This window comes from Homarus americanus, unplaced genomic scaffold, assembly GCF_018991925.1.
Source record: "Homarus americanus isolate GMGI-L3 unplaced genomic scaffold, GMGI_Hamer_2.0 scaffold4896, whole genome shotgun sequence".
NCBI lineage: Eukaryota > Metazoa > Arthropoda > Malacostraca > Decapoda > Nephropidae > Homarus > Homarus americanus.
The window spans coordinates 4,889,407-4,914,862 of NW_024749657.1; the positions used below are offsets into that span (position 1 = coordinate 4,889,407).

General features: G+C 34.8%; 1 protein-coding gene across 7 annotated transcripts in view; it reads left to right on the forward strand.

Moving 5' to 3' along the window:
* The window catches only part of LOC121853487 (voltage-dependent calcium channel type A subunit alpha-1-like), a 237,225-nt gene that overhangs the window by 139,538 nt on the left and 72,231 nt on the right, over positions 1–25,456 (forward strand). For 6 of the 7 annotated variants that reach the window (XM_042347629.1, XM_042347632.1, XM_042347630.1 and 3 more), the window contains exons 14-23: positions 2,958–3,042; positions 3,363–3,490; positions 4,013–4,235; positions 4,572–4,776; positions 5,437–5,655; positions 9,646–9,797; positions 10,584–10,691; positions 13,732–13,845; positions 14,230–14,419; positions 16,627–16,739. In XM_042347629.1, coding sequence (XP_042203563.1) covers positions 2,958–3,042; positions 3,363–3,490; positions 4,013–4,235; positions 4,572–4,776; positions 5,437–5,655; positions 9,646–9,797; positions 10,584–10,691; positions 13,732–13,845; positions 14,230–14,419; positions 16,627–16,739 — 1,537 coding nt within the window. Of the gene's footprint in view, positions 1–2,957; positions 3,043–3,362; positions 3,491–4,012; positions 4,236–4,571; positions 4,777–5,436; positions 5,656–9,645; positions 9,798–10,583; positions 10,692–13,728; positions 13,846–14,229; positions 14,420–16,626; positions 16,740–25,456 lie in introns of all 7 variants that reach the window. The other variant, XM_042347636.1, reaches the window with a different exon arrangement.

Genomic DNA, 25,456 nt, shown 5'->3' on the forward strand with positions numbered 1-25,456 from the left:
ATCTGAGTCCACATGGCTACCATCCTCATATCTCAGATGTGATACTCCCACTCATGTCTTTAATTTTAGTTTTGCACAACAGTAGAAAGGCCTAGGGTTCGAGGTGGTCTCGTTTGTAGTCCCTCTATGGAACTCTTTTTCAGCCCCTCTGCACTCTGACTTGGCTCATCATTGTTCATACTACTGTACTCATCCATAAGTTCATAATACTAGTTAATTAGGCTCCAGATACTGTATACATGAAGGCTTGTTGTAATTTAAACTCTTGATATTGTGCATCATTGTGATGTTATAAAACGTTGTTGACGGTGTGTACTGTTTATTAATACCATGTAAAGCTCTGTACTATATGAACTAAGGCCGTAGATCCTTTTAGCGTTTATAAGTTCTCTCTGAATCTCTGTTGCATCTCTCTACTGTAATCTTGTACTTTGTCACTTATTGCATCCACATATAGGGGTCAGTATGTCTCACAGTCTTTTATGGCACTTATCGGAATGGCATTCAGTAAAGACTCCAAAAAAATTTTATTCCATTCATCAACTGTTTACTTTATCCTCTTTGCTATAAGGAAAAAGTACAGTATTTATGTAAAGTGATTAATCTGTTATTTGAATTATTTGATTAGTGATAGAATAATGTGGTGTTGAGTATGTATATAGACATATATCACTACAAATAAGACATTGTGTGAGATAAGTGTCATTATAGAAATATATCCATAAATGTCGGCAAATAGGTAACGTGAGTTAAGTAAGGATAACTAATTAACTGTGTAAATAAATGCATGTTCATCCTCTTAGTTATTAGCACTAAATTTCTCTATTCTCTCAGGGCCTCTGCCACTTCTTCACTAATGAGAACATGTACTCTGTGTGTGTGTGTGTGTGTGTGTGTGCGTGCGTGCGTGCGTGCGTGCGTGCGTGCGTGCGTGCGTGCGGTAAATAACCTTATACCTATCATGTTCCTTTATGCAGTATTAGATGTGTTAAATGAGGATTGCATGATCTAATAAGGATGAGAAATAATCACAGTTTAAATGTACAGTACATTAGGAGTTTGTTTATTTGAAAAGTTTGATGTATTATGTTGTTGTGTCTTCTCTTGTTATCCATGTAAGTATAATCTTATGTACGTCTATGTATGTTTGTGTGTAACGGTTTGAGTGGGTGCGAGCATGTTGTAGTGTACATGCGGACACACCTCACTTCTGCAGTGGCTGATGATGTCTTCCTGGCTAAGGGTGATGTGGTCTTTATGTATTGTACTGTATTTATATTTAAGGAGGCTTCTTTTGGTGTTTAGAACTTAATTGAGGGGGCAGGGGCAACAGTATCCCATCAATATGTTGTGTAAAATTTTGAATGAGGTTTTTTCAGAGGTGATACTGGATATGCTGTACATTGTAAGGACATAACACACACAGCTAAAGATGGAGGTGCTGTGGTGTGTATCATGAATGAAGTGAATTTCTGCAATCTTCACTAAAAAATAACTTGAAAAATGTAGTAGTTTGAGTGGTTTTTGCATGTACTGTACTGTACTGAACTGTACTGCATTGTACTGTACTGTACTGTACTGTACTGTACTGTACTGTACTGTACTGTACTGTACTGTACTGCACTGTGCTGTGCTGTACTGTACTGTACTGCACTGTGCTGTACTGTACTGAACTGTACTGTACTGCAATGTACTGTACTGTACTGTACTGTACTGTACTGTACTGAACTGTACTGTACTGTACTGTACTGTACTGTACTGTACTGTACTGTACTGTACTGTACTGTACTGCACTGCACTGCACTGTGCTGTACTGTACTGTACTGTACTGTACTGTACTGTACTGTACTGTACTGTACTGTACTGCACTGCACTGTACTGTACTGTACTGTACTGCAATGTACTCGAGGAACATCAGAGTAACATCTCCCTGGGATATGAAACCTGAGAAAGTGTGATCTATATTTGATGAACAGTGAAGGCATAATTTTAGACTTTTGGTTGAAATGGTGGAAATTTTATTAAATATTGTTATTTACTTCTTTTGTGGATTCACAATTCATTAAAAAAAATTATAGTAATTATGTATGAAGGGACTAGGGTATGCTAGTTCAGCACCTAGTAGCCACACCCTCAGTTCTGCCAAACATATTTTTAGGGCATAGATACTATACTATACTATACCTCATTTAGATGATAGTATATACTGAATACTTTTAGAAATAAGAGTAGCTGCTGTGAATAGTTTTTTCTATGCCAAAGCAAAAGACATTACACTATTGTTACCAATTTTATCTGTTATTCTTTTAGAAAAATGTCCAAAAGATTGGTCTTTCTCAAACTGAAAACCTTTATAGCTACTAACTAACACCTAAGTATTTTGATACAAATGGTGGAAAGATTACTTCTTAATATCTTTTTCTATCTCTTTCTCAACTAATATAGAATTCCATTATAACATTTTGGATAGAAAATATCCAGTTTTCCGTAGCTCCGTATTTTGTCTTTTATACGCTGTATACAAATACCCCATTTTCTCTAGATAATCCCTCTTGTCTAATCTTGTCTTCATTCCTACTGTATTTGTTGAATTTGTGATCACCCAACCTTGCAGCCTGTTTGTGATGGTAATCCCTGGCATACAGCTCATTGTGTGCCCTCCAACTCTGTTTTTGCTTCTATATCTGCATCAACACCCCCCTATACTACCTTGTCTGTACAGGGGAAGTGGCATCTCTGTTTCTTGATCTTTCAAGTCTGTGAAAGAATTTTGAGGGAAGATTATTTTTTAATTAGTAGCCTTATACCTTTGCAGTAGTTGCAGTAATAGTATATTTAACATATAGCATTTTTGATATCTTATAATATATATTGAAGTATTTCATTTGTTTATCGTGTTTAATTTTGTGTACAGCTTCTACTTCTTAATAATTAACTCTATGTTTTTTCTGGTCCAGGTTTATCAAGAGCTTCCTACTTGAAAAACAAAGTTAAGAAACAAGGTGCCTGTCAGAATTTTTGGAAAGCAGAAAAGACATTAAGGTAAGAGATGAACTTGTCGTAAATAACAGTAACTTTATATTATACGCCATATTGACAGTACTAAAGTGCGTTAATACTCTAGAGAACATGACAGATAGATTGTTAAGACCCAATATTTATTTTGAGATATGTAAAGTTAGATTAAACAGGCATTTACGTTCTTCAGATATTGATTCAGTTTAAGAATACGCTCATGTATTAAGAAATTAAATGAGTAAAGAGCTAAGGAAAATAATAATAGTTCCTGCAATCTATTATTTCATGCCAAAGTTCAAAAGTAATTTGTTAAAGACAGTCATTAACCACAACCTCACACTCAGGTTTGGTATCCGGCGGACGGTGAAGCAGCAGTGGTTCTACTGGTTCGTTATTGTGTTGGTGTTCCTCAACACTGCATGTGTTGCTGCTGAACACTACGACCAACCCCCGTGGCTCACAGAATTTTTGTGTAAGGCATTGTTAGCATGATGTTTATATGACTGTTCACCATGAGAGTAGTCTAGGGTTGACTTTGGGAGGGGGAGAGACTTGAATTAGGAACAATCTCACACATATTCTCCATTTTTTGGTTATTCATTCATTTATTCCTGCTGTTGTAATCGATGTGGTCTGTTTCCTTATTCCCTTTCCACAACAAGGCTTCATATCACACTTTATTATAGACCAACATCATCGATCAACAGTACTGTATAGTACATTGGGAAACATTTTAAGCCAAGGAATACATTATGCTGTATATATTAGGATGGAAGGAAGATTGGCCAGGAATAATTTCAATTTTTGGTAAAGAGACTAGAGCTTACAACAGAAGGTGGGGTTATAATTTAGGATGGAATGAGGTATTTTTTTAAAGTACCGTATAGTACAACATATAAAGAACAAAAATACAGGGATATAATTACAGTTAATGAAGCAGTTCCCTGTACAGTATTCGGTGATGAGGCTGATTTTTTATCTCTTATTTTTTCAGACTTTGCAGAATTTATATTTTTAGGTCTATTCATATCTGAGATGCTTATAAAGATGTACGCCCTGGGCCCAAGAATATACTTTGAATCATCATTCAATCGATTTGACTGTGTCGTCATCAGCGGCTCCATATTTGAAGTCGTCTGGTCAGCCTTCAAGTCCGGGTCGTTTGGTCTGTCAGTGTTACGAGCCTTGCGTTTACTGAGGATATTTAAAGTTACAAAGTAAGTGGAAAATTTCACTGTTTGTTTTTTCCTCTGGTTTGATTATATTCTTATCCCAACTAAAGATAAATAATACATACAAAGGAGTTATCATCCTTGAAATATTACCTATATTTATTGTTTATAATCAGAGGTTCAGAAGAGTTGTAGAGAATAATAAGACTTAGAATCTGTTCCAGTGTTAGAATGTTTAGTGTCCGACTAGATTATATTTTTCTCTTTCCGGCATAGTTCTTGATGAATTATTGTTTCCTATCAAAGAATTGTGATTATGGATATAACTTTGGCATTCACAGTGATTTACAAACCTTGTGATATATTTAATGTATTTCACAGGTACTGGGCGTCACTCCGGAACTTGGTAATATCTCTCCTGAGTTCAATGCGTTCCATCATCTCACTCTTGTTCCTGCTCTTCCTGTTCATCCTCATCTTTGCACTCCTTGGAATGCAGCTTTTTGGTGGGTCATTTAACTTCAAGGACAACACACCTTTGGCCAACTTCAACACTTTCTCCATAGCCCTGCTGACTGTATTTCAGGTGAGTTCTGGATATGTTAGAATGTTTACTGTTTATTTTGATAGATTATACAGACATAGGTTATTGGGATTGTAGTTATCAAGTGGCAGGTGGGTAATTAGTTGTCTCCTACTTCCTAATTCCTTTACTTCTTTAAATATTGCAAGGTTTACATTGCTTGAAGAAAATGGATCTTAGTCACCAATGAGGTTTTTTTTTTATTTATTACTTTATTATTATTATTAAAAAATCAAGTATAATGTATTGTATTGTCTATCATATACAGTAGTTGTTTTGATTATTTTTTTCTGCATTTTGGGACAGGTTGCATGTCATAGAATGGATAAATTCAGAATTAAGGTCTTCTAGGGTTGACTGGATTTTCAGGTTATATAAAAGTGCAAAAGTACTGCTCCCTCCCACTGCCTGAAGTCATAAATATAGAATATGAGCGTGAGGGAATATTATCATAGGAGTGAGATTTACTCACAACTTAACACTCCATCCATTATTATCTTACACTTCAACAATCATGTGATGGTATTAAAAATGGCTAGAAAATACAGCCGTGGGAGATAAGACGAAGTACTGTATAAATAATTCATATATTGCTGTATCTCTACTATACTACACATGGGTTTAGAACTCAGGTGTCTTACGTGACTCATTATGACGTTGCAGATTCTAACTGGTGAGGACTGGAATGAAGTGATGTACCATGGTATTGCCTCCCAGGGTGGTACACAGTCTGGTATGATCTACAGTCTGTACTTCATCATCCTGGTGATCTTTGGTAACTACACTCTCCTGAATGTCTTCTTGGCTATCGCTGTTGATAACTTGGCCAATGCACAAGAGCTCACGGCTGCTGAAGAGGAACAAGAGGAAGAGGATAAGGAGGTCAGTTTCAGAGGGACTTACGTTATTTTTATTATACGTGATAGTGAGGTTTAATAGTGGTAACGGGTACCCGGGTCTTAATTAGAGTCTAGAGCGAGATGTAGAATAACTGTAGGTTGAAGAATCACCGGTGAATTGGCGTAGTGTTGGTAAAATCTGATTAGAAATGTTGTGTGGTAATGCTGAAGTCTGAGTAAGGTATAAAGTGATGGAATAGATTCATTTATATCCATATGATTCTAGAGTTTGTATGAATATTTGAAGGTCAACTCCAGCTCCAAATTGTGTCTCTGTTACTGTTGGTATTATTCATAAAATGCATAAAAAAATATGCATAACTTAAGCATAAAATTTTTCAGTAAAGTGAGAGAAAACAACTTGCATGGTTCAGTGACAGTCCATTTCAACACTACACCTACCCATAGTAATTGTAATTATTGGTAAAGTTGTTTGGCTAAGTAGTAAACTTGCCTAAACGGACGTCACAGCTCTCTTGTGTTGTGGAGTTGACCTTTAAGATAGAACGTTGAAGGTGTTGGTGTGGAAGATTGGCTCCCTGGTTCATACAGCGCTGACATTGACGAGTGATGCTATAATCCCTATGACTACAAGTAACAGAAGAACGAACATGGAAAATATCGAACCATTAACACTGATGACAGATAGATACATGACTCGTAATAACAGTGAATTGAGAAACATGATTACTCCTCACAACATAATCTGTATTTAATCTTTTACAATTCATTCATATTTTTTTGTTTTTTGTTTTATTGTCTTCCTTAAAGGTCTCCTACATTACCTTCTCAACTTGCCATACTCTTCAGTCTCTCTCGTATGAAATAATGTTCTTCCTGCCTAAACTCAAACCTTTTCTCTATTTAGCCACATTCTGTTCTTACTGAGATCTGAGTGACCAAAATATAATGGGAAAAATGGAAGAAAGTTGAAGATAATCGTGATAATAATGAGAAAATAATTGAGAATAATAGGCTGAAGATATGAATGGGACGACCCAGAAAATGAAAACAATGATGATATTTACAAGAAGTTGATTTATTTGTTTAAACATAAGTACAGACATTCACATATCGTCTCTGTGATCTACTTCATTATTTTTAGAGTTAGCCCACAAGAAATAAAGCTTCATTAGTGATAAAAAGTATTTCATTTTTTAATTCTGTAAAGGCTCATGATTACCTGGCAAGAATTTTCCTGTATATTTGATTGATATTTTCAAAGTTTTATATACAGGGTATCTGTACCTTAACTCAGTCAATGTCATTCCATCAATAATTGGTTCAAGTTCAGGTGTGTGCGGATTATTTCAAATATATCATCACGGAAGACATAAGTTGTGTGTACGGGCTGGACTATAATATTATGATATATGTGTACAGTATATCAGGCACAATAGAGAAGTAAGAACATCTCTGTGTGTTAAATAATTTTTAATGTTCATTTACAGGGTGTCCAAAAATGATTACCCCGATTAAAGCATGAGAGCATACTATTTTTAGGGTAATCATTTATGGACACCCTGTATTGTGTTGTACTGTCTTGTGTGAGCTTTATATCACATGTGTGTCTTTACCTAGATATAAAATTGATACTTTCTGGTTGGCATCAAGAGAATGTTAAGCCTATGGATTATTTAATTCTGGTAAATTTCACAGTTCAGTCACCATTTTTTCTCGATTGAGAGTCACTTGTATTGTTTAAGTAACCTGTTGTGTTTACTTTGGCTGTTGACTGATAATGACACATCAGTTTGCTCTTGTATGCTGAACCAAGTTTATTAACATGATATTGAACAATTTTATTATTATATGAGGCCAAAGGTCATGATATTTATGTGTACTTTTTATATATTTAAGTGAACACATTAATATGCCATCTGAATTGGAAACTACTGACAAGGACAGTCCTGTTGCTTTGTAGGTTGTTGTGTAAGTCTTAGTAAATGTTGTTCATTTTAAGTTGATTGTTATTGAGAGTTAGCATTCAATTTATATTAGATTTATAAGTGTTCTTAGGTGCTGCATCTTTAATATTTATAGACATTTTATAGTATTTGTAGATGTGTCAACAGCTTTTTTGCTAAGAGTTAAAAGTGTACTTGCTTCTGTAGGGTGATTTTCTCGTGACTAAAGATAGTGTGGAGAGTTTTCTCAATTTTTTACTTAATTTTTTTCTTATCTCTATCTGCCTGCCCGGAACTGACGGTAACCCCCACACAACTACCGTCTGGCGCTCGTCTACCGTTTTCGATCGTGGGCTGTGATCGATACCCCAATTTCTCTGTTTACATCAATGTGGTTGCTAATATATATTTATATATATATTCTTATATATATAAAATCTTTTTCCTTAAATGTGTTTTGATGGATTCTATTTTTTTATAATTATTTATATTCTTTCTGAACACAAAATTTTTTGTTTTCAACAGAGTATCGAGATATAGATGCACAAAACACTTGTCAGCAATAACTTGCACAAATTATTTATTATATGTTCATTTGGTATCACCGTAGTCATTCTGTGTTTTATAGCTAGAGGAGAGAGGCTTCCGAAGTAGTGCTTTGTGTTGAAAACTTAGTAATGTTGATCGGAGTATCGGTAGTGACCTCATAGAGACAGACTGATAGGACTTCATTCTGAATGTCTTCATATTCAGAAAAAAGCCTTTAGGTCTCATCTGTTTGGTCATGTTGGTGATCCCTTCACAGACCCCGTAGTTGGCAATGCTTCTCTGGTAGCGCGTTGGTGATGAATGTATTAGTGCTTCTCCTACTGACTAAGGTCACCTCTGCTTCTCCACTCTCTGTTGGTCGCCTTTGCTTCCCTCTTTCAGTTTAATCAGTGGTGTATCCTTATGAAGAGCGCGTTTCCATGGTTAGAGTCTTGTCGAGGGGGAATTCTCAGAATATAAAAATTTGCTTTTATTTACTGTTTCCTGCTTTGACACCTGATTGCATACACAACACTAGTGGCATGAAAAAATAAACAATATTAAATTTGATACTGGTAATTCTTCCATGGACAAACATGTTTCACGTAATGATATAAAATCTTATTATAATAAACATTTCAATATTCCAACCATGAAGAACATCTAATTGTCTAACCTCAAACGCGCTTTATCCTGTAGGTAATTTGTGTAACAACATAGAACCTGATCCCTAAGACGCTTGTATCTACCCTTAGTGCTTGAGATATGAGAAGCTTCTAACCTAGTTTTAGGACATTTTAACAACAATATGTTGCCCCTAGGATAATTTTTCTAAAGCCTGTCAAAACTGTGCTCCATTTTGATAAAATGAATTTTAACTTTTAATTCATACAAATTTTATCAACAAATAGTTTTTGGCAATTAGTATTACTGTGCCATTGATTTGTTGAGAGAAATTTTCTTTATCGTATAAGGAATGGACTAAAGCACGAGCTCTATCTTGAATCATGTCTTTGATAATTTCTTTTCCCTTGCTTCCTCCACACCCCTAAATACATTTTGGCATTCTATTCAAGGTTGTAGAATAATCGAAAAATTCAGAATCATGAAAGGAGCATTGTATCCTTTAGCGCCGATCCAATCAGAATGAAGGGTAACATGGGGGATTAGTTGTTAAGTCTCTGACATTCTTAACAACTTGTCCACACACAAGTCTAACTACTGTAATATATGCTCAACAATATTCACCTGCCTTGTAAACTTTTATTCACATTGGAAAATAATTTTAAAGGAAGTCTATTTATAATAAGTTTTAAATCTTCTTAGTATCTTTAGATAAAATATATTTCAGATTGGAATGCATTATCATAAAATTTTCTGGATCATGTAAATTCTTTATAAATTAAGAGTGTATGTTGCATGGTGTGTGTCTCACCACACATAAATTTTCTCTGGTACCTCTTACGTCTGATTGGTTATAAGCTTTGCGAATATTTGCTCCACAATGTTTCGATTAATTTTACGATTTTTATCTGCAGTCTCAACATCTCCCAGATCCTGAAAATCTCGTTCCCCTACAGAAGCAGCAAGCTGTACTTGAAAAAGAAAGGGAAGCAATGCAAAACAATGCAGATGGACCTCCTAAGGTTGAAATATGTCCCCCCTCACCTGGTGGAGACATCAAAATGAAGTAAGTCATGTACGATTCATTGGTGTGTTGGAGATAAATAAAACTGAAGAACATTATTTTCATTTACAGTTAGATGTCACCTATGTGCAGTGCATTTTACGCAAATTAAGGACCTGTTCTGTATGTCATGCATTTTATATATGAATCGATATTTTTCATTCTTAATTAAAATTTGTAAAGGGAGGATAACCCATACACTAAATTTTATTTCTCATTTTAAAGTAAGAATACCAATAGGATTAATATTAATAGAAAATTTTTATGTGTCTTATCCCTCGATGAGACATGAAGGTTCCTTAATGCAAGTTTTGTATGAATGTCTCAGTACCAGAATACAGTACTTTGGAGAGTTGACGTCAGTTACTGAAATATTATGCTTAATATTTTGTTGTTTGATGCAGTCACCACTTCCGTCCATTTCTGAGTATCGGTAAGACTGTGGAGAAATTATGATTAATTTTATGAAAATAATTTATATAAATTATCTGTTCATGTGTTAGATGACATAAATAATGTAGACTGCTCATAGGGCTGCAGCTCTCTTGGGCTGTGATTAAAATTTTAGTCTTTACTTTCATTTAGAAAGTAATTTCACCAAAAATGGTTCACAGAACTAAATAAACAGTGTTAGAGGTCAAGAACAACCTCAACAAGAAAAGAGATGAGACCAAAATTAAAGCTGATTGAGGATACGTGAGTACTGTATTATGAAGACGACTCACTGCCCGGTGGAATGTTACATAGTAACACACCATGAAACACTGAATATGTTTTCACTGTCAACAGTGACAAGAAGGCTGCAGATGCAGAAAAGGACGCTAAAAAGGACGAAAAGAAGGCTGAGGCAAAGGAAGAGAATAAGGAGAAAAGAGATGAGACAAAAGAGGAGGACAGGTCAATAAGAAAACATGATAATCTTGTTATTTCTTAATAAAGTTATCAGGCGTCTTCTTGACAGTATGACCTGATGGAAGACTACTTTGTCAATGCGATTGCATAATCTTTTGATTTTTTATAACTACTGCATTACTTTTTCAAAATTATGTGATACATCCTCGGTGCTTGCAAACCACATCCATGATAATGTGGTGCTGAGGATGTCAACTGTTGTCACATCTTGTTTTATCATTTGAACAAAGTATTAAGTTCTATACTACTGTACTGTATCAACTACTTGGAGGAAATTCTGAAGCTTACTGTTGCTGATGGTCGAGCTTGTGTGTGATGGTCTCTCAGATTTATATCTCTCTTAAGTTTGAATTTAGTCATACTGTAATTTTTTTTTAATATTTCATCTGTGTATTTCTGCTCTTGTCTCTTATATGTGTAATAGTTACATTCAGAGGGCAGTAGCATGCTGGATTATATTCAACAGCTGAAATGTTATGTGTTTCTGCCATATTGCTGCAGCAAAGCTAAACATGGAGGAGTGGCTGTGTAAACTAACTTAAGGGGAATATATTACATGTGTACAACAAATGCCACAATATAATACATTATTGTTTTATGCTATCTTTTTGTTCATAAGTGCATGCATGCAACACTGTCAAATATATATACTGTATATATATATATATATATATATATATATATATATATATATATATATATATATATATATATATATATATATATATATATATATACATACAGTATACTGTATATATATATATTTATATATATTTATATACATATACTGTCTCCTTTCGTTACTGAATATATACATGTGTGTATATACATTCTCATATACATAAACTGCAGAATCTTGGGAATCTAGAATTCAGTTATCTGGGAGTCTCAGAAATGGTATACTATATTTGCAAAATAATAATCCTAAAAAAAATGGGAAAATTATATTCATTACTTGATGGTGATTAATACCTACAGGGATGAGGTGATAGCCTGTGCTGTAACAGTCATCCATTAGGGAGATGTTTAGCAGTTGTCACACTGGTCTGTAAATGATGTCTTACTATGTGCCCAAGATCCACAAATGAATGTGGAATTGTTCAATAAGTTTTCAAGCAAGAAAATTTCATTAGCTCTTCCAACCTCTGTTGATACACTTTTCTTGTGGTCATGAGAGCAGTTCACAAAACATGGTAACACAATATGGTAGTCATATATTTTTATAATTATTTAAAACTCATGATAATGTTGAAAGTAGTGAACCTTGACTTCTCGAACATTTACAGTTTAGTTATGTACAGAGATGATGTGCCACATTATTTGTTATAAATAAACAAACATTGAGCAGGAATCCTGTAAACAAGATGAGCAAACACTGCTGACACAACTGATAGATTCTCAGTTCAACAGTTCCAGATTTCCGAGATTATGCTGTACTGTATTGCATGATCAAACAAGGAACTTGACTTCTAAAAACAGTGTGTGTGTGTGTGCGCATGCGTGCGTGTGTGCATGCGTGATAATTAACGGTTTATGGAAAAGGTTCTGCAGCTCGAAGGCTGAAAATATACATTGGACAAAAATGACTTATTACAGTACATACAAAGACATGGGGTAGGTGGGTCGTTTAACAAAAGCTTTCATTACTGAAAGAAGAAGGAACATGAATTGAACATACAAATTATTATAGTTTACAGTTGATGGCCTGGGCTGATCATTGAGACACCAGGTGGTGTGGTGTTCATGGGGTAGGTGGGTGTTTAACAAAAGCTTTCATTACTCATGAATTGAACATACCAGTTGATCTGTGTGGTGTGGTGTTCACGTGGTGTAGTAACTCGCCCTCGTGTGTTTGTGTGTGTGTGTGTGTGTGTGGGTGTTTTTGTGTGTGTGTGTGTGTGTGTGTGTGTGTGTGTGTGTGTGTGTGTGTGTGTGTGTGTGTGTGTGTGTGTGTGTGTGTGTGTGTGTGTGTGTGTGTGTGTGTGTGTGTGTGTGTGTGTGTGTGTGTGTGTGTGTGTGTGTGTGTGTGTGTGTGTGTGTGTGTGTGTTTGTGTGTGTGTTTGTGTGGGGGGTGTTTTGTGTGTGTGTGTGTGTTTTGTGTGTGTGTGTGTGTGTGGGTGTTTTTGTGTGTGTGTGTGTGTGGGTGTTTTTGTGTGTGTGTGTGTGTGTGGTGTGTGTGTGTGTGTGTGTGTGTGTGTGGGTGTTGTGTGTGTGTGTGTGTGTGTGGGTGTTTTTGTGTGTGTGTGTGTGTGGGTGTTTTTGTGTGTGTGTGCGTGCGTGCTACAACATTGCAGACATCCTCTAAAGACTGTGATGTCTTCTCTATATTTACATTAATCATAATACTATACTTATTATTTTCTTATTAATTAATTGAATTAGATATAACAACCGTAATAAAATGTAGAAATTCCTCCCATTATATTTATATATAATAAATAAATCCCATTATATGTCAATACTTTCTCTTATCTGTGGCAGCCGTCAGCATGATATACTAGTTTAATAACGTTTATGAAGAGTTTTGTCAGGTGTGTGTCAACATGACCTACTACAGGTAAATCAATCTGTGCATCTGCTTTGTGACACCATACATAACTATTAACAGATAAAGGAGTTCATTGCTTAATATTTTGTCATTTAGAATTCCTTCATCTTGCCTAGTACTATTTTTAACATAATAACTGGATGGTATATTTTAGACATGATTATGGGTTATATTGTAGAACCCTAATGATCAGTCATCCAAATAATTATTCTCATGTGAAGCTCAGACTAATTTTTGTCATTAGGATAAAAGTAATTAACTGTTAACTAGGTATCAGTATTTTAACAAAGGAGTTTATAATTCTATAGCTGCCTTGATTATCATTATTATTATAGGTACAGTACATGTCTATTGCCATATTACGCACAAACTCATCAGTGTTAATTTCATGTTTCTTTTCTGTGTCATTTGTACCCGACTTTACTGGTGTATTAACATGATGGTCATTCACTAAGCCTGCACACCTGCCCACAGCAGTAAACGAGATGGGGACAAAGACAACAAACAGGCCGAGAATCAAGAAGAAGACATGGGGGGACCTAAGCCCATGTTACCATATTCATCTATGTTCATCCTTTCACCCACAAACCCGTGAGTATTGTGTTGACTCCTCCTCCTGACACTGTTTTTATCTTACACGTGAATTTATTATTAGTAATAGTAACATCTATGGCATCTATATTCAGTAACATTGTTGATAATTCTTATGAAGTTATAAAGTTAATAACTTTTTTTTTTCATATAGTAAAGTATATATAGTACCTGTATTGATAAAACTGTCAGACAATATTTACAATTGTCTGGGACCACAGCTGCCCACAGACCCGAGTTATTCATGAGATATGGCTCCTGATTATTACCAACTAACTCTTGAGATAAAACATTTTGACCATCTGGCATACAAAATTATTTCTTTATCCTAGTTGTAACTTTCTCATTAATGCACATAACAGTAATAGGTTTTTCTCATTCCAGAATTCGGAGAGCGGCGCATTGGGTAGTAAACTTGCGCTACTTCGATTTCTTCATCATGATTGTCATCATCTTGTCTAGTTTTGCCTTGGCCTCTGAAGACCCTGTCAGAGAGGACTCAGAATGGAATGAGTTTCTCAATTACTTTGATTATGCCTTCACGGGAGTTTTTGCCATAGAGATGATTCTGAAAGTAAGTCACGTATATTTATATGGAAGTTTGGTTATGATATAAATACAGTATTATTATGAGTCAATAAATGTCAACTTTAAGTCATTCATAAATGTTGACAATTGTTATGAGATGTTGTACAGAACAGTATATTCTTTTAAAAAAATTACTGTAGTTTTTCATTATAATGAGTATCCATTTAGATGATCAATAGACCTTATCACTTTATTTGCCTCTAGTAAAGCTCATTTTATCTTAACATTGATCACATTTACCATTCTTCTTTTCTGCATTATAGTAATTAACATTCACTACATAACTCATCTTCCAGTATTAGTTAGTACTGATCATGGTCAATATCTCTCAATAAAGTGTAAGTAATACAGTATTAGTAATTTTTTTAAAACAATGGTTTCTTAGTTTATATATAAATTGTTAGTAAACCTTCGCTGTACAGTATTTTATAGTTTTCTTTGTACAGAGTATATTTATGTTATATTTATGATATATTGGTCATAATTATTACTCAATGATATACTTACTTTCTTCAGGTGTTTTTGACCTCATGAAGATTAGGCACCCCTGTTTGTCTCCACTGATAATTAAGTCCGTAATGCTAACCTAACCTAACCTAAGTCCTCCATTGTAGCTTTAGGGTGTTTAATTATCAGGTGAACCTAACCTAAGTCCTCCATTGTAGCTTTAGGGTGTTTAATTATCAGGTGAAATTAGCTGGGATGTCTAATCTTCATGTGATCTGGTTTTTTCATTGGTGTCCTTTTCAGATGGAGCCGTCAGTTCTTTAGGCGATCGTATTTTTGCAGCGGCCTCCTAATTATCCTCTCTCGTTGTTATCATTCTTATTTATATTATGTCTTCGGAGATTTATTAGCGTTACGTTCATCATCACAACTCTCTTAGATATGAACCTAATCCTTCAACCATTACACAGCCTGTTAAGTAGTGTTCAATGACTTCACGTATTCCAAATTTGTCTGTGTTGCAAGATCTACAGTACAGTATCTGGTGTTCAATTGTGTTGCAAGCTCTACAGTACAGTATATGATGTTCAATTGTGTTGCAAGATGAACAGTACAGTAAATGGTGTTCAATTGTGTTGCAAGCTCTACAGTACAGTATATGATGTTCAATTGTGTTGCAAGATGAACAGTACAGTATATGGTGTTCAGTTGTGTTGCAAGATCTACAGTACAGTATATGGTGTTCAATTGGAGTTTGTGAGTGTGATTTTATTAGTGTGTCTCATAATAGGGTGATAACACTGTCCTAAATTTTGGCTTAGTGTTTTAATGTTGGTATAAACACCCATGGAGTAATGTTGGGATGAAGGGGGTATATAAAGCACTGCTATCTAAATAAATAAATAAATATATATATATATATACAGTCAACCCTTATTTAAGTTATCATGATTATAATCAGTTAACCTTGAAATTTATATATTTCAAGGATTTTCTCGTATAATGTAGATATCTTGGTGTTTGAGGTATTTATGGGGTATATAGTAGATGTATAGTAATGTACATGAGTTTGTATATGAGTTTAAAACTTAAGCTAAATGTTTTACTTATTTACCTGTCTGGTGAGATAGTGGCTATAATGTTTTAATTCTTGTCCTGTGGATTACGTTGATGTTTTCGTTGAGAGTACAGTACGTCACCGCATATAAACTACAGTATATTTGATTTTGCATATCGAGTTCTGTATTATTTTGAATTATGTAGTTTTCTCTTTAAGAACAGAGACTACAAATTACTGTACATTTATTTATTTGAATACGAGTCAAAAGAAGAATCCGGATACAATGGATGTACCGTGTTTGCCATCATAAATAGAGGCAATATAATCCATGATGTAGTCTTGCTTGTGGTTATGGATAATTTAGCACTTGAATAATATTTCTAGGGGTGATGATGGCTAGATGAATGAGGGTTGACTGTTTGATTCATATGTAGAAATGTTCAGCAACTAGGAAGTACAGGTACACCCAATCAACCTTGCACACTTACACTTAAAAATGACAAGATCCTCACATAAAGTAGATTTAGAAAGCACTAGTTTTTCTATTTCAGTAATGCCAGTCACCAAGATACAGTATATTATATATGTGTTCACTTATTACAAATATATTCAGCATCACAGTAAAAATTCTCTCATGCAAAATATTACTTGCACTAACCACAGGCACCCTTATGTCTCTCTAACAGGTCATAGACTTAGGGGTGATATTCCACCCTGGATCGTACCTCAGGGATTTTTGGAACATTATGGACTCCGTGGTTGTCATATGTGCCGCCGTTTCGTTTTGTTTTGATATGATGTGAGTAGATGTTCACCCTCTGGTACTGTCTCTTGTTTCATTTATCTTAAGTTTTGTAATACATGACGAGACCCTAAATTATATATATATACTGCGTGTAGCATTTGTGTGTTGCGTAAACAGTGTTTTAGATCTTAATACCTCAATTACAATTTTGATCCCTTGTGTTTAGTATTACCCCTGGGTTGGCAGTCCCCACCAATATCATCTTAAGATTAGTGCTACTCATCGGTACACTCGGGTGGGTAATACTCGTCAGTGTTGTCCGTGATGCCTGCTGGTACCATCCTGGGTCTGCTGGTATTGATGAGTATCATCTTTGGGATGGGATTATTCATCCAGTATCATTTAGAAACTGGTGACATGTTTTGGCATCATCCTAGCCTTGATGGTGCTTATGACTACAGAATAATTTTTGGGTTGATGATATTCACTATTGTCGCCGGATAGATTTTCTTAATTACTGATATCACCTGTGGTTGGTGGGACTCTGTATTCATCTCAGTGTCTATTATTACATTGTCTGCTCTTGTCTTGGTGGTTTTGATTATTATCATCCAGCAGTACTGTCAGGTTAAGGTCACTCGGTAGTATTCATTGTCATTACTCTGAGATGGATATATTGGTAAACTGATAATACTAGTCATTACCATCACAGTATCAGGGAATTACCATATTTGAATTAGTCATGGGTATTGGAATCCTTCTTCTGATCTCTTGACCCTCATCAACAACATTCTTGGGATTTTATTCTAATGGTAAATTCTACCCAAATCACAGTTAGGTTGTAGTTATGGTACCCTGTGTTGTCACCTTTGGGACAACGACACACATGAGTATTATCTCATACTGGAGATACCTCCCACATTATCATTCCAGGGTATCTATAATTAGTTCCATCGATTTATTTATTTATACTAAACAGCTGGTTAATAATATTCTGGGAACAGTTGTAATCATTATCATTCAAGGTTGATAACACCTATCAGTATCACTTCTTATTTGATGCCACTTGCCAGCTGTTTATATCACTCCTAGTATACTTTAATTCAGATACAAATGATGGGTTTGATCTTGTTCCTTCCCAGTTTCTTTCTTCTGTTTGGGATATTTTCCTATGAAACTCTGGATGGCCGGACTTCTCCAATATTTCTTGCATTGACTTGCTTGGCCCTGTCATCTTTTTGTTTTGTGGTAATGTATTAATTGTGCTCCTGGTGTGATGGAACAGTACTCTCTTGATGTCACTCCTGATGTGGTGATGTCACTCTTAGATTACTATTGGGTGATTATTCTTGTCTCACAGTAAAGCAAGAGGGGAGCTGAGAAGGCATGTTGTTTTTTGTGGCCCTTTTGAGTTTCCTAATTAATATTTTCCTCTCTTGTTTTAGGGATTCTGATCTACCATTGTTTCCGTGTATGGATGTGTATTGAACAGTGTGAAGACAATAGTTCAGACAGGTAGAAATAGATTTTGATGAATCTCTGTGTGTGATTATGATTCAATAAGGTCTTGGAAAAAGGTGATCATCGTCTTTTTTCCTCTGTATTTTGGGGAATTGTGGTACTGTAATCTTGTTGTAAGATCCCGTGTTGGGGAGTAAGACCAAAACCAGAATTCTTGGGTCGCTAACCATGATAGTGAAGGATCTGGGTTTCTTAGAGCTTGTTGTTATGACTCCTAGTCCTTGGGAGAAGGTAAAAGGAGTCACTACTATCACTTCTTTGTTGGTAATTCGTGTACAGTATTTGATTGTATTGTACTGTCTATAGGTTCATGGTGCTCATCAGTATCAGCCCCAGGTGGTAGCTGGTATAATCACATAGTCCAATACTCAGCAGGGTCATGCCAGGGTTGAGAGTCCTCAGCAATACAGTATCATATCATCACTTATGTTACTTTGCACCGTCACTTGATGTTATAAGTGAGTTAGGTTGGTGGTTCTTGCCTCAATCATCCCAGGGTTAATGTTAATATAATCACCAGCCCTAATGTATGTCTTGATGTTGTCATAGTCAGTGTTCTAGGCAGAAAAGATTGGAATATCAGTGTAGTTTGATGTTAATTAAAGTGGGTTTCATATGTTTTAAACACTATATGAAGTAATACAAAAACTTAACTGTGATATTGTTTTTCATGATATACATTGGGAAGGGGTATTGCTTTGCCTCAAGTGCTTTAAAATTAATGAAACCTGTAGCAATATTTTATGTATTTTTTTAAGAGTTGGCTTTTACTAATTTTTTAAAGAGATGTTGTAGATTTAATTGTAATTCCACATCCTTAATGTTACATGATATAAGGATTTGGAGTGTTTAAATCCCAAAACATGGATTGAAGTTTTTAAGGCTGAAGTGCATCATTAATGTATTATTAAGAAGCAAAACTTGATGTATACTATACCTTAAAAAGAATGGTGCTCATAAAGCATATTTTATGTATATTTTAGCTTATAGGAACAGAGTACAGGAAAGATTATTCGCTTCGCTCGGCATTATAGGTAATCCTACTGTCGACGTTGGGCAATATCAGTTTCATCATTGGTGTTAGCAGATACAGTATTAATTGGTTAATTTTTTTGAGGTTTATTGCATGTACAGTGCACTGTGCAGGGTGACGACCTTTTGTTGAAATGTTAGTATGTGTTAGGCTCACTTGCTTGCACAGTGTACTGTTTAAAATTCTAAGAGGTACTAATCATAGTATGGTCTGAAAAACATTAAGGAAAGCGAGAAGAATTGCAGGTACAAGAGTCGCATATATTATCTCTGTTGTCACTATACACTTTGCCTTGTGCAGTGTGCAGGTGATAGCTGCTGCCCATGACAGCTCTTGTGTTTACATCAATGCTTATTTACTGAATTTTATGATAACTATTTCCTTAAAACTTCAATTGGTCTCTGATCACAGGTACTCTGTTGTTATACACGTCTTGGTGACCTCAAATATTTCGTAAAGTGCATGTTGTATTTCACAGTTTTGTGTTTGTTTTCACTGCTTTAGGCTGGTTGTAAACAATATTCCTGGTCTTCCACCTATCCTCCTCCTCTTCCTGTTACCACTTCCATCATCTTTTCCCAGAGAATTATTTTACTCCGTTATTATTTTAATATTCTGTTTGTGTTTTGTTGTTTTTTCATCAATCGGTTGAAAGTATAACATTGACTCTTCACTTATCATTATCAAAGGAAACTATTTCATTCATTACTCAAGGTCTTGTTCCTTCTACTACTGTAGTTATATTTCATAATACAGTGTATATGAACAGCCGGGCAACAGTAAAAGTAAATTGGGAAAAAATGAAACATTTGAAATAATTGTGGATGTTAGACAGGGATGTGTTATGTCCCCGTGGTTGTTCAGTATAGACATGGATATCATTTATTATACACTGGTGAAAGTGGTGATACTGTACTAAGCTTTCATACAGGGCTGTGCACATCTCAAATCTTGTTTATAAGGGAGCCAAGTTGCCACTGTTCTGTATAACTGGTGACTGCTTCTGTTGATGGTTGGGCTCTGAGCCTCGGATTCTTATGTGTTCATAATCTTCATCTCGCCATTTTTTTTTTTTTAAATCTCAATACCTGTATATATGTACTCCTGAACATGCTGATTAAGGATCTGTTGTCAGAAATTTGATATCAGTATAATTACTTGTCCAGATGATATCTCAAAAATTTGAATTTACTTTTCTCACGCTAATTACTCGCCGCCTATGTTTTTTATTTATTTTTTATTGGTTTGTTGTTAATCTCGTGATTGTATATTTTCTATCATGTGGTCCTTATTTATTTTATTTTTCCATATACAGTATCTCATAATTGTCAAAATATTCATTCTTCAATACTCTTTCATTATTCACTTTCTGTTAGCTATCAATTTCCGCTTAATGCCTTCCTTTTCTCTATTTTCAGGGACTTTAAACAACATAAAGATTCTTTCATATTTATGTTTACAATCATAAGCTGTCTCAGATCTTCGGGACATGATAAAGTGGCTTCCTAAAAATAATTAAATCGTCCCAAATTTCAGGTCGTTGATTTAGGTGTTGTATGCCATCCAGGGGCATATTTTAGAGACTTGTGGAATGTCTTAGATGCCCTTGTGGTATTATGCGCTCTCATTGCATTTGCATTTTTGTGAGTATATCTAATGTTTGGTAATTACCTGGACTCCACACTCTAGTAACGTTGCAAGTTATCTGTGTGTGTTGAACGCCGTCTGTAGCTCCTCCTTGTGGTTGTTGACTTGAATGAATATGATCACAGCAGTAAAGATCACGGAGATGGTCGATTACGTCAGTATTTTTTATTAGAAATTTTGTAATGCAGTACGTGTGGTATAGATCATACTGTTACCTTTTTTGTACAAGTTTTCTTTTAAATTGTTTGTCCATTTGTCAGGAAATTATAGACAAAAACCATTTATATTTGTGTTCTCAGTGAAGAGATAATCTTTTGAGAATCTTAAATTCCTTGGAACATACGCAGTAAACCCTCGTTAATACACGATCCCTAAACACAAAATTTGTATCGACGCAATGATTGAATACAGAACTTTTTTCTCCGTGGGACTCTTCATCAAGTCTCAACAAATGGGCCAAAAATACATTTTCTCATTCTTTCATTGCTGGGCCAGAAGATGGTGGCATTGTCTTGTACTGCATCGTGACCCCGAATTGTTTATGCCTCTTGATTTTTATTGAGGTATTTGTTAGGAGTTGGATATTTTCTGGCAATTTTGAAGAGTCTAGTTGCTTGAAATCTGCAGAAACAGATTTTGTGTAAGCTGGGGGTTTACTGTGTTAGAATATACAGTCCATATTTAATTCTTCTTTATGATTAGAAAACTTATGTTAATTCAAAATATTTCATATAATTTATCATTCTAAGATAAAGTTATAACCAGGAGAGCATAACTTACAATGTATTCAGTACGTTCATCACCTTGGATTAAATAACTGAAACAACTTTGAGATGAACGTATAAGCTGACAAAGGAAAAACAGAGACGCACAAGTAAGACATTAGCATCACAGTAATATGAAGCTTCAAATTTATTGGCACTTTTTTATGTGCTAATTTCCTATTTTAGATTGCAGAGAAATTTTAAATGCTTAAATTTTGAGTAATTTTTTCTCATAACCGAATACTGTAATCATAACAGCTGGAGGAATAAGTTATGATGCAGTTACATTTATGTATTGTCTACGGGACATAAAGGAGTTGGCATCTATCTTTCTCTACTACAGTATTGCCATTTTTACTCACTTGAGCACCAAGCAGATCATCCAGTTCTCATGCTTGATGTCGTTCACCCGCTACATTCACTACATGTATTTATATACGATTACTTTTTGCATTCATTTTGGCACCACATTTCTTCACTTACATGCAACTTTTGAATGTTGGCACAGTTTTATATTCTCAAGCCCAGGAGTTAAATCTTGTTTATTAAGTTCATTATTTATGTACCAGTTGATCCATTAATGGTTTATTATTCAATTTGTTTTAGTAGAAACTGTAATGGTATTGGGTTCAAGCTATACTTGGTGGCTTCCTTTACTCTGAACTACAGTAAGTAAAGTTCAGCAAGTTTTGTACATCCTCACGAGTCACCAGAATTAGGGTGAGAGACGTCCAAAATGACACTGTCAGACTGATTAATTATCCTTTTCTTTCAACCTATTTTGTCTCCTTTTACTGTGTTATTTAATATACGAACCTGTACATTAATCCTTACCCAAACCCTTTCCGTCGCTTCATATCAGCAGGTCTTCTCCTCTCATTACATCACTTCCCGAGAATCCTTCATCTCATACTGTCCGCTGATAAACTAAGCTTATCTTGGCGTGTGCTGAGGCTCTCCTAATCAGATAGAGGAATTATTGTGCTTTTAGTATCAGATTCTTAATTTTTTAGCAGCTGAGAAATTCTGTATCCAGCAGCCGAGTCCGTCCACCTAGCTGCTGGTTATGTGTTTCTTATTAGCTGTGTTTTTGTTCCGTTGACAGCTGAGTTTCTGTTTATTATTAGTCAGGTTCCTGTTTCTAAAGATGCAGAGTCCCTGTCTATCCCAGAGCTGTATTCCTGTCCACCAGATGAATGTATTTTTTCATTTACCAACTGCTTCTCATCTGTGTATAAAACCGACTCTTTAAGTATCTCTTATAGCGAGTCCTTCCTTTTTCTTCGTAACTTTTAAGTCGTTCCTCAGTTTATTATTGTTGGCAAGATGTAAACAAAATGCATCTACTTTGAATATTACCCATCCTTTAAATGAGTCACAAGTCTTATTTATGGTTAAATAATCAAATTAATGACAACTTCAAAATTTATTCTGTAGCTCAGGCAGGAAACTTGTAGAGCTGAACCTCACATGAATCCTGTTAAATTCAGCAAATTAAAAATTATGAATCATATAGAGTATACTCAGTGTAACGTAGATAAGAGATCTAAGTGTGGACCACCTTAGTTACACACAACCTCGTGTGTGTGAAGGAAATATCTAAGTCTAGTAATTTAATTAATAGTAATTTGGAAACATTGGACATAAGATTCAAGAGACCAAGAAGAGTAGTTATGGGTCATGTTCAAATAGATAGTAAGCATTTTGCCTCCCAGATATACCCAAGAACTTCCAGTTTAAATAAGACCGATAATTTGGTTGTCATCTTTAGATCAAAGACCAAGAAAAATATACGGTAGTTAGAATATCATTCATGTGTAAAGGAGCACTCAAGTTTGCTGGAACATGCAGAACTTGTTTAAATTTAATGAGGAAGCCAGTAGCAGTACAGTAACTATAACTGATTAAAAATCGTATATTTTTTTACAAATGAAATTGGAATTAGTGTTTAGCCAAGAAATGATCTTTTAATAGCTTTTATATGTATATTTGTTCATATCTTTGTTAAAGAGAATGTTTTTAATAGTTAGAATTTTTGCATGTTGTTATAAATTTAGAAAATATACTAATCTCTTCTGAAAGAAGCTAGACAATGTAGGGTGGAAGGAATTGTTTACTGTATCTGGGAATAATGATGAACAAGAAGGTCGGTGGATAAACAAAAGTTGAAAGTATAATGATATAAGGAAAGAAAGTTATTGGATGGAGTGAGAACCTTTGTGAGTGGAGAGGAAAACTTGGGGAGTGAATAGTTATATATTAAAAAAAAAACTTGTTCAGGTGGTTTTGTAAACAGATTACTAAATATTTATATGTAGGACTGAATTAAAGCCAGTTCAAAGGGTCATCTGCCAGATCACCCATAGACAGGCAGTAGTTATGGTCCTGGAACATACCCCAAGCTGCTTCATGTCAGTATAAATTCAAAGTTAGTTAAGTGTCAATACAAACAGCCATCTATCCAAATGCAGAATAAACTGTGTGTTTAAATGCAAAATTACAGTAGTCTTGTGTCAAGACAAAGAGATGTATCCCTGAGTATGAATGCTTAATTAGTGTGCTGACAAGAACCACTGCCATTGCATATTTTACCCCTTGTATTAATACATATGTATGAGGCACAGTTACAGTGCTGTGTTGTACTGTATTCATAATACAGTACTCTAGTCAAATAATAAATCTTACATCTTTATTATCTTGTGGGACACAAAGTGCATGCCCCCCTCCCCCCACCTGGGTCTTTACTACAGCTCTGTCCTTAAGCCATAAGTTAAAGTTTATGTAGTTATATTTCCTCATTAGAAAATGCTATAAGTTAAATTAAATAACAGGAAAGATCTGCTTCATTTTATTTATATCTTGAGATTATTGTTGTGCTAGAACTCCCCTCTTGTTAAGTACTTTATTCTTATGGAAAATATTCAACAAAGGTAAAAATTTTTAATAATAGACATTGATATTACCTGGTACTGTACTGTACTGTATTAGTGTAAATTACATAATAAAGTTGTTTGTCAACTTACAGTACAGTACTGTATGTATTAAGGTACTTTGTATCATTCTTGGTTGATATTTATGCAGGAGTGATATCATTATATGGTCAATCTTAACACATTTCAGATGGTATGTGGAGATGGTCTTCTGTAGTGGTAGTGTGAAGAGTTGTTACGGCTGTTTAGTCCCACGGAAATGATGCAGTAGATTTAAAAAGCCAAGATTAGGTGATAAGAGGAGATTAGGTTTGGGTGGTGAGCTGGGTTGTTGGGTACATGTGTTCAGCATTATGTAGAATAGTTATGAGAAAAAGAATTCACTTACAGTAGTCGTAGTCTTAACATGTAACTAAAGTGACCTTAAATTGAACCTTTGTCATCATTCACAAATTTGATGTTGAGGTACACCATTACTTTCACTAGAAGATAGTTTGTATAAAGAATAATTTTTGGTATAGTTATTTAATTGTTACCATACTTTCATTTACTCTTGTGTGTATATTTGTTTGGCAATGTTAAAACACTAATTCAGTTTATGATTATTTTATTCATAGCATAATTATTGCCAGTGGCTCATAATTGTTATAAATTTAAGAGGCTCCTGAGGTCAACTTAGGGGCCAACTATTTTTTTTCTTCAGATTTCTGATTGTTAATATTTAAGCTGGTTTTTAATAATTGGAATTTCTTGGGTAATATGTCAATAATTTTTCCTAGGACCCTTAAGCTAAGAATTATTAGTTAACATACTTGTCCTCCTTGGATAGTGACATGATCAGACATGTTTTGTTGGGTTTGACTGTTCTCACCAAGA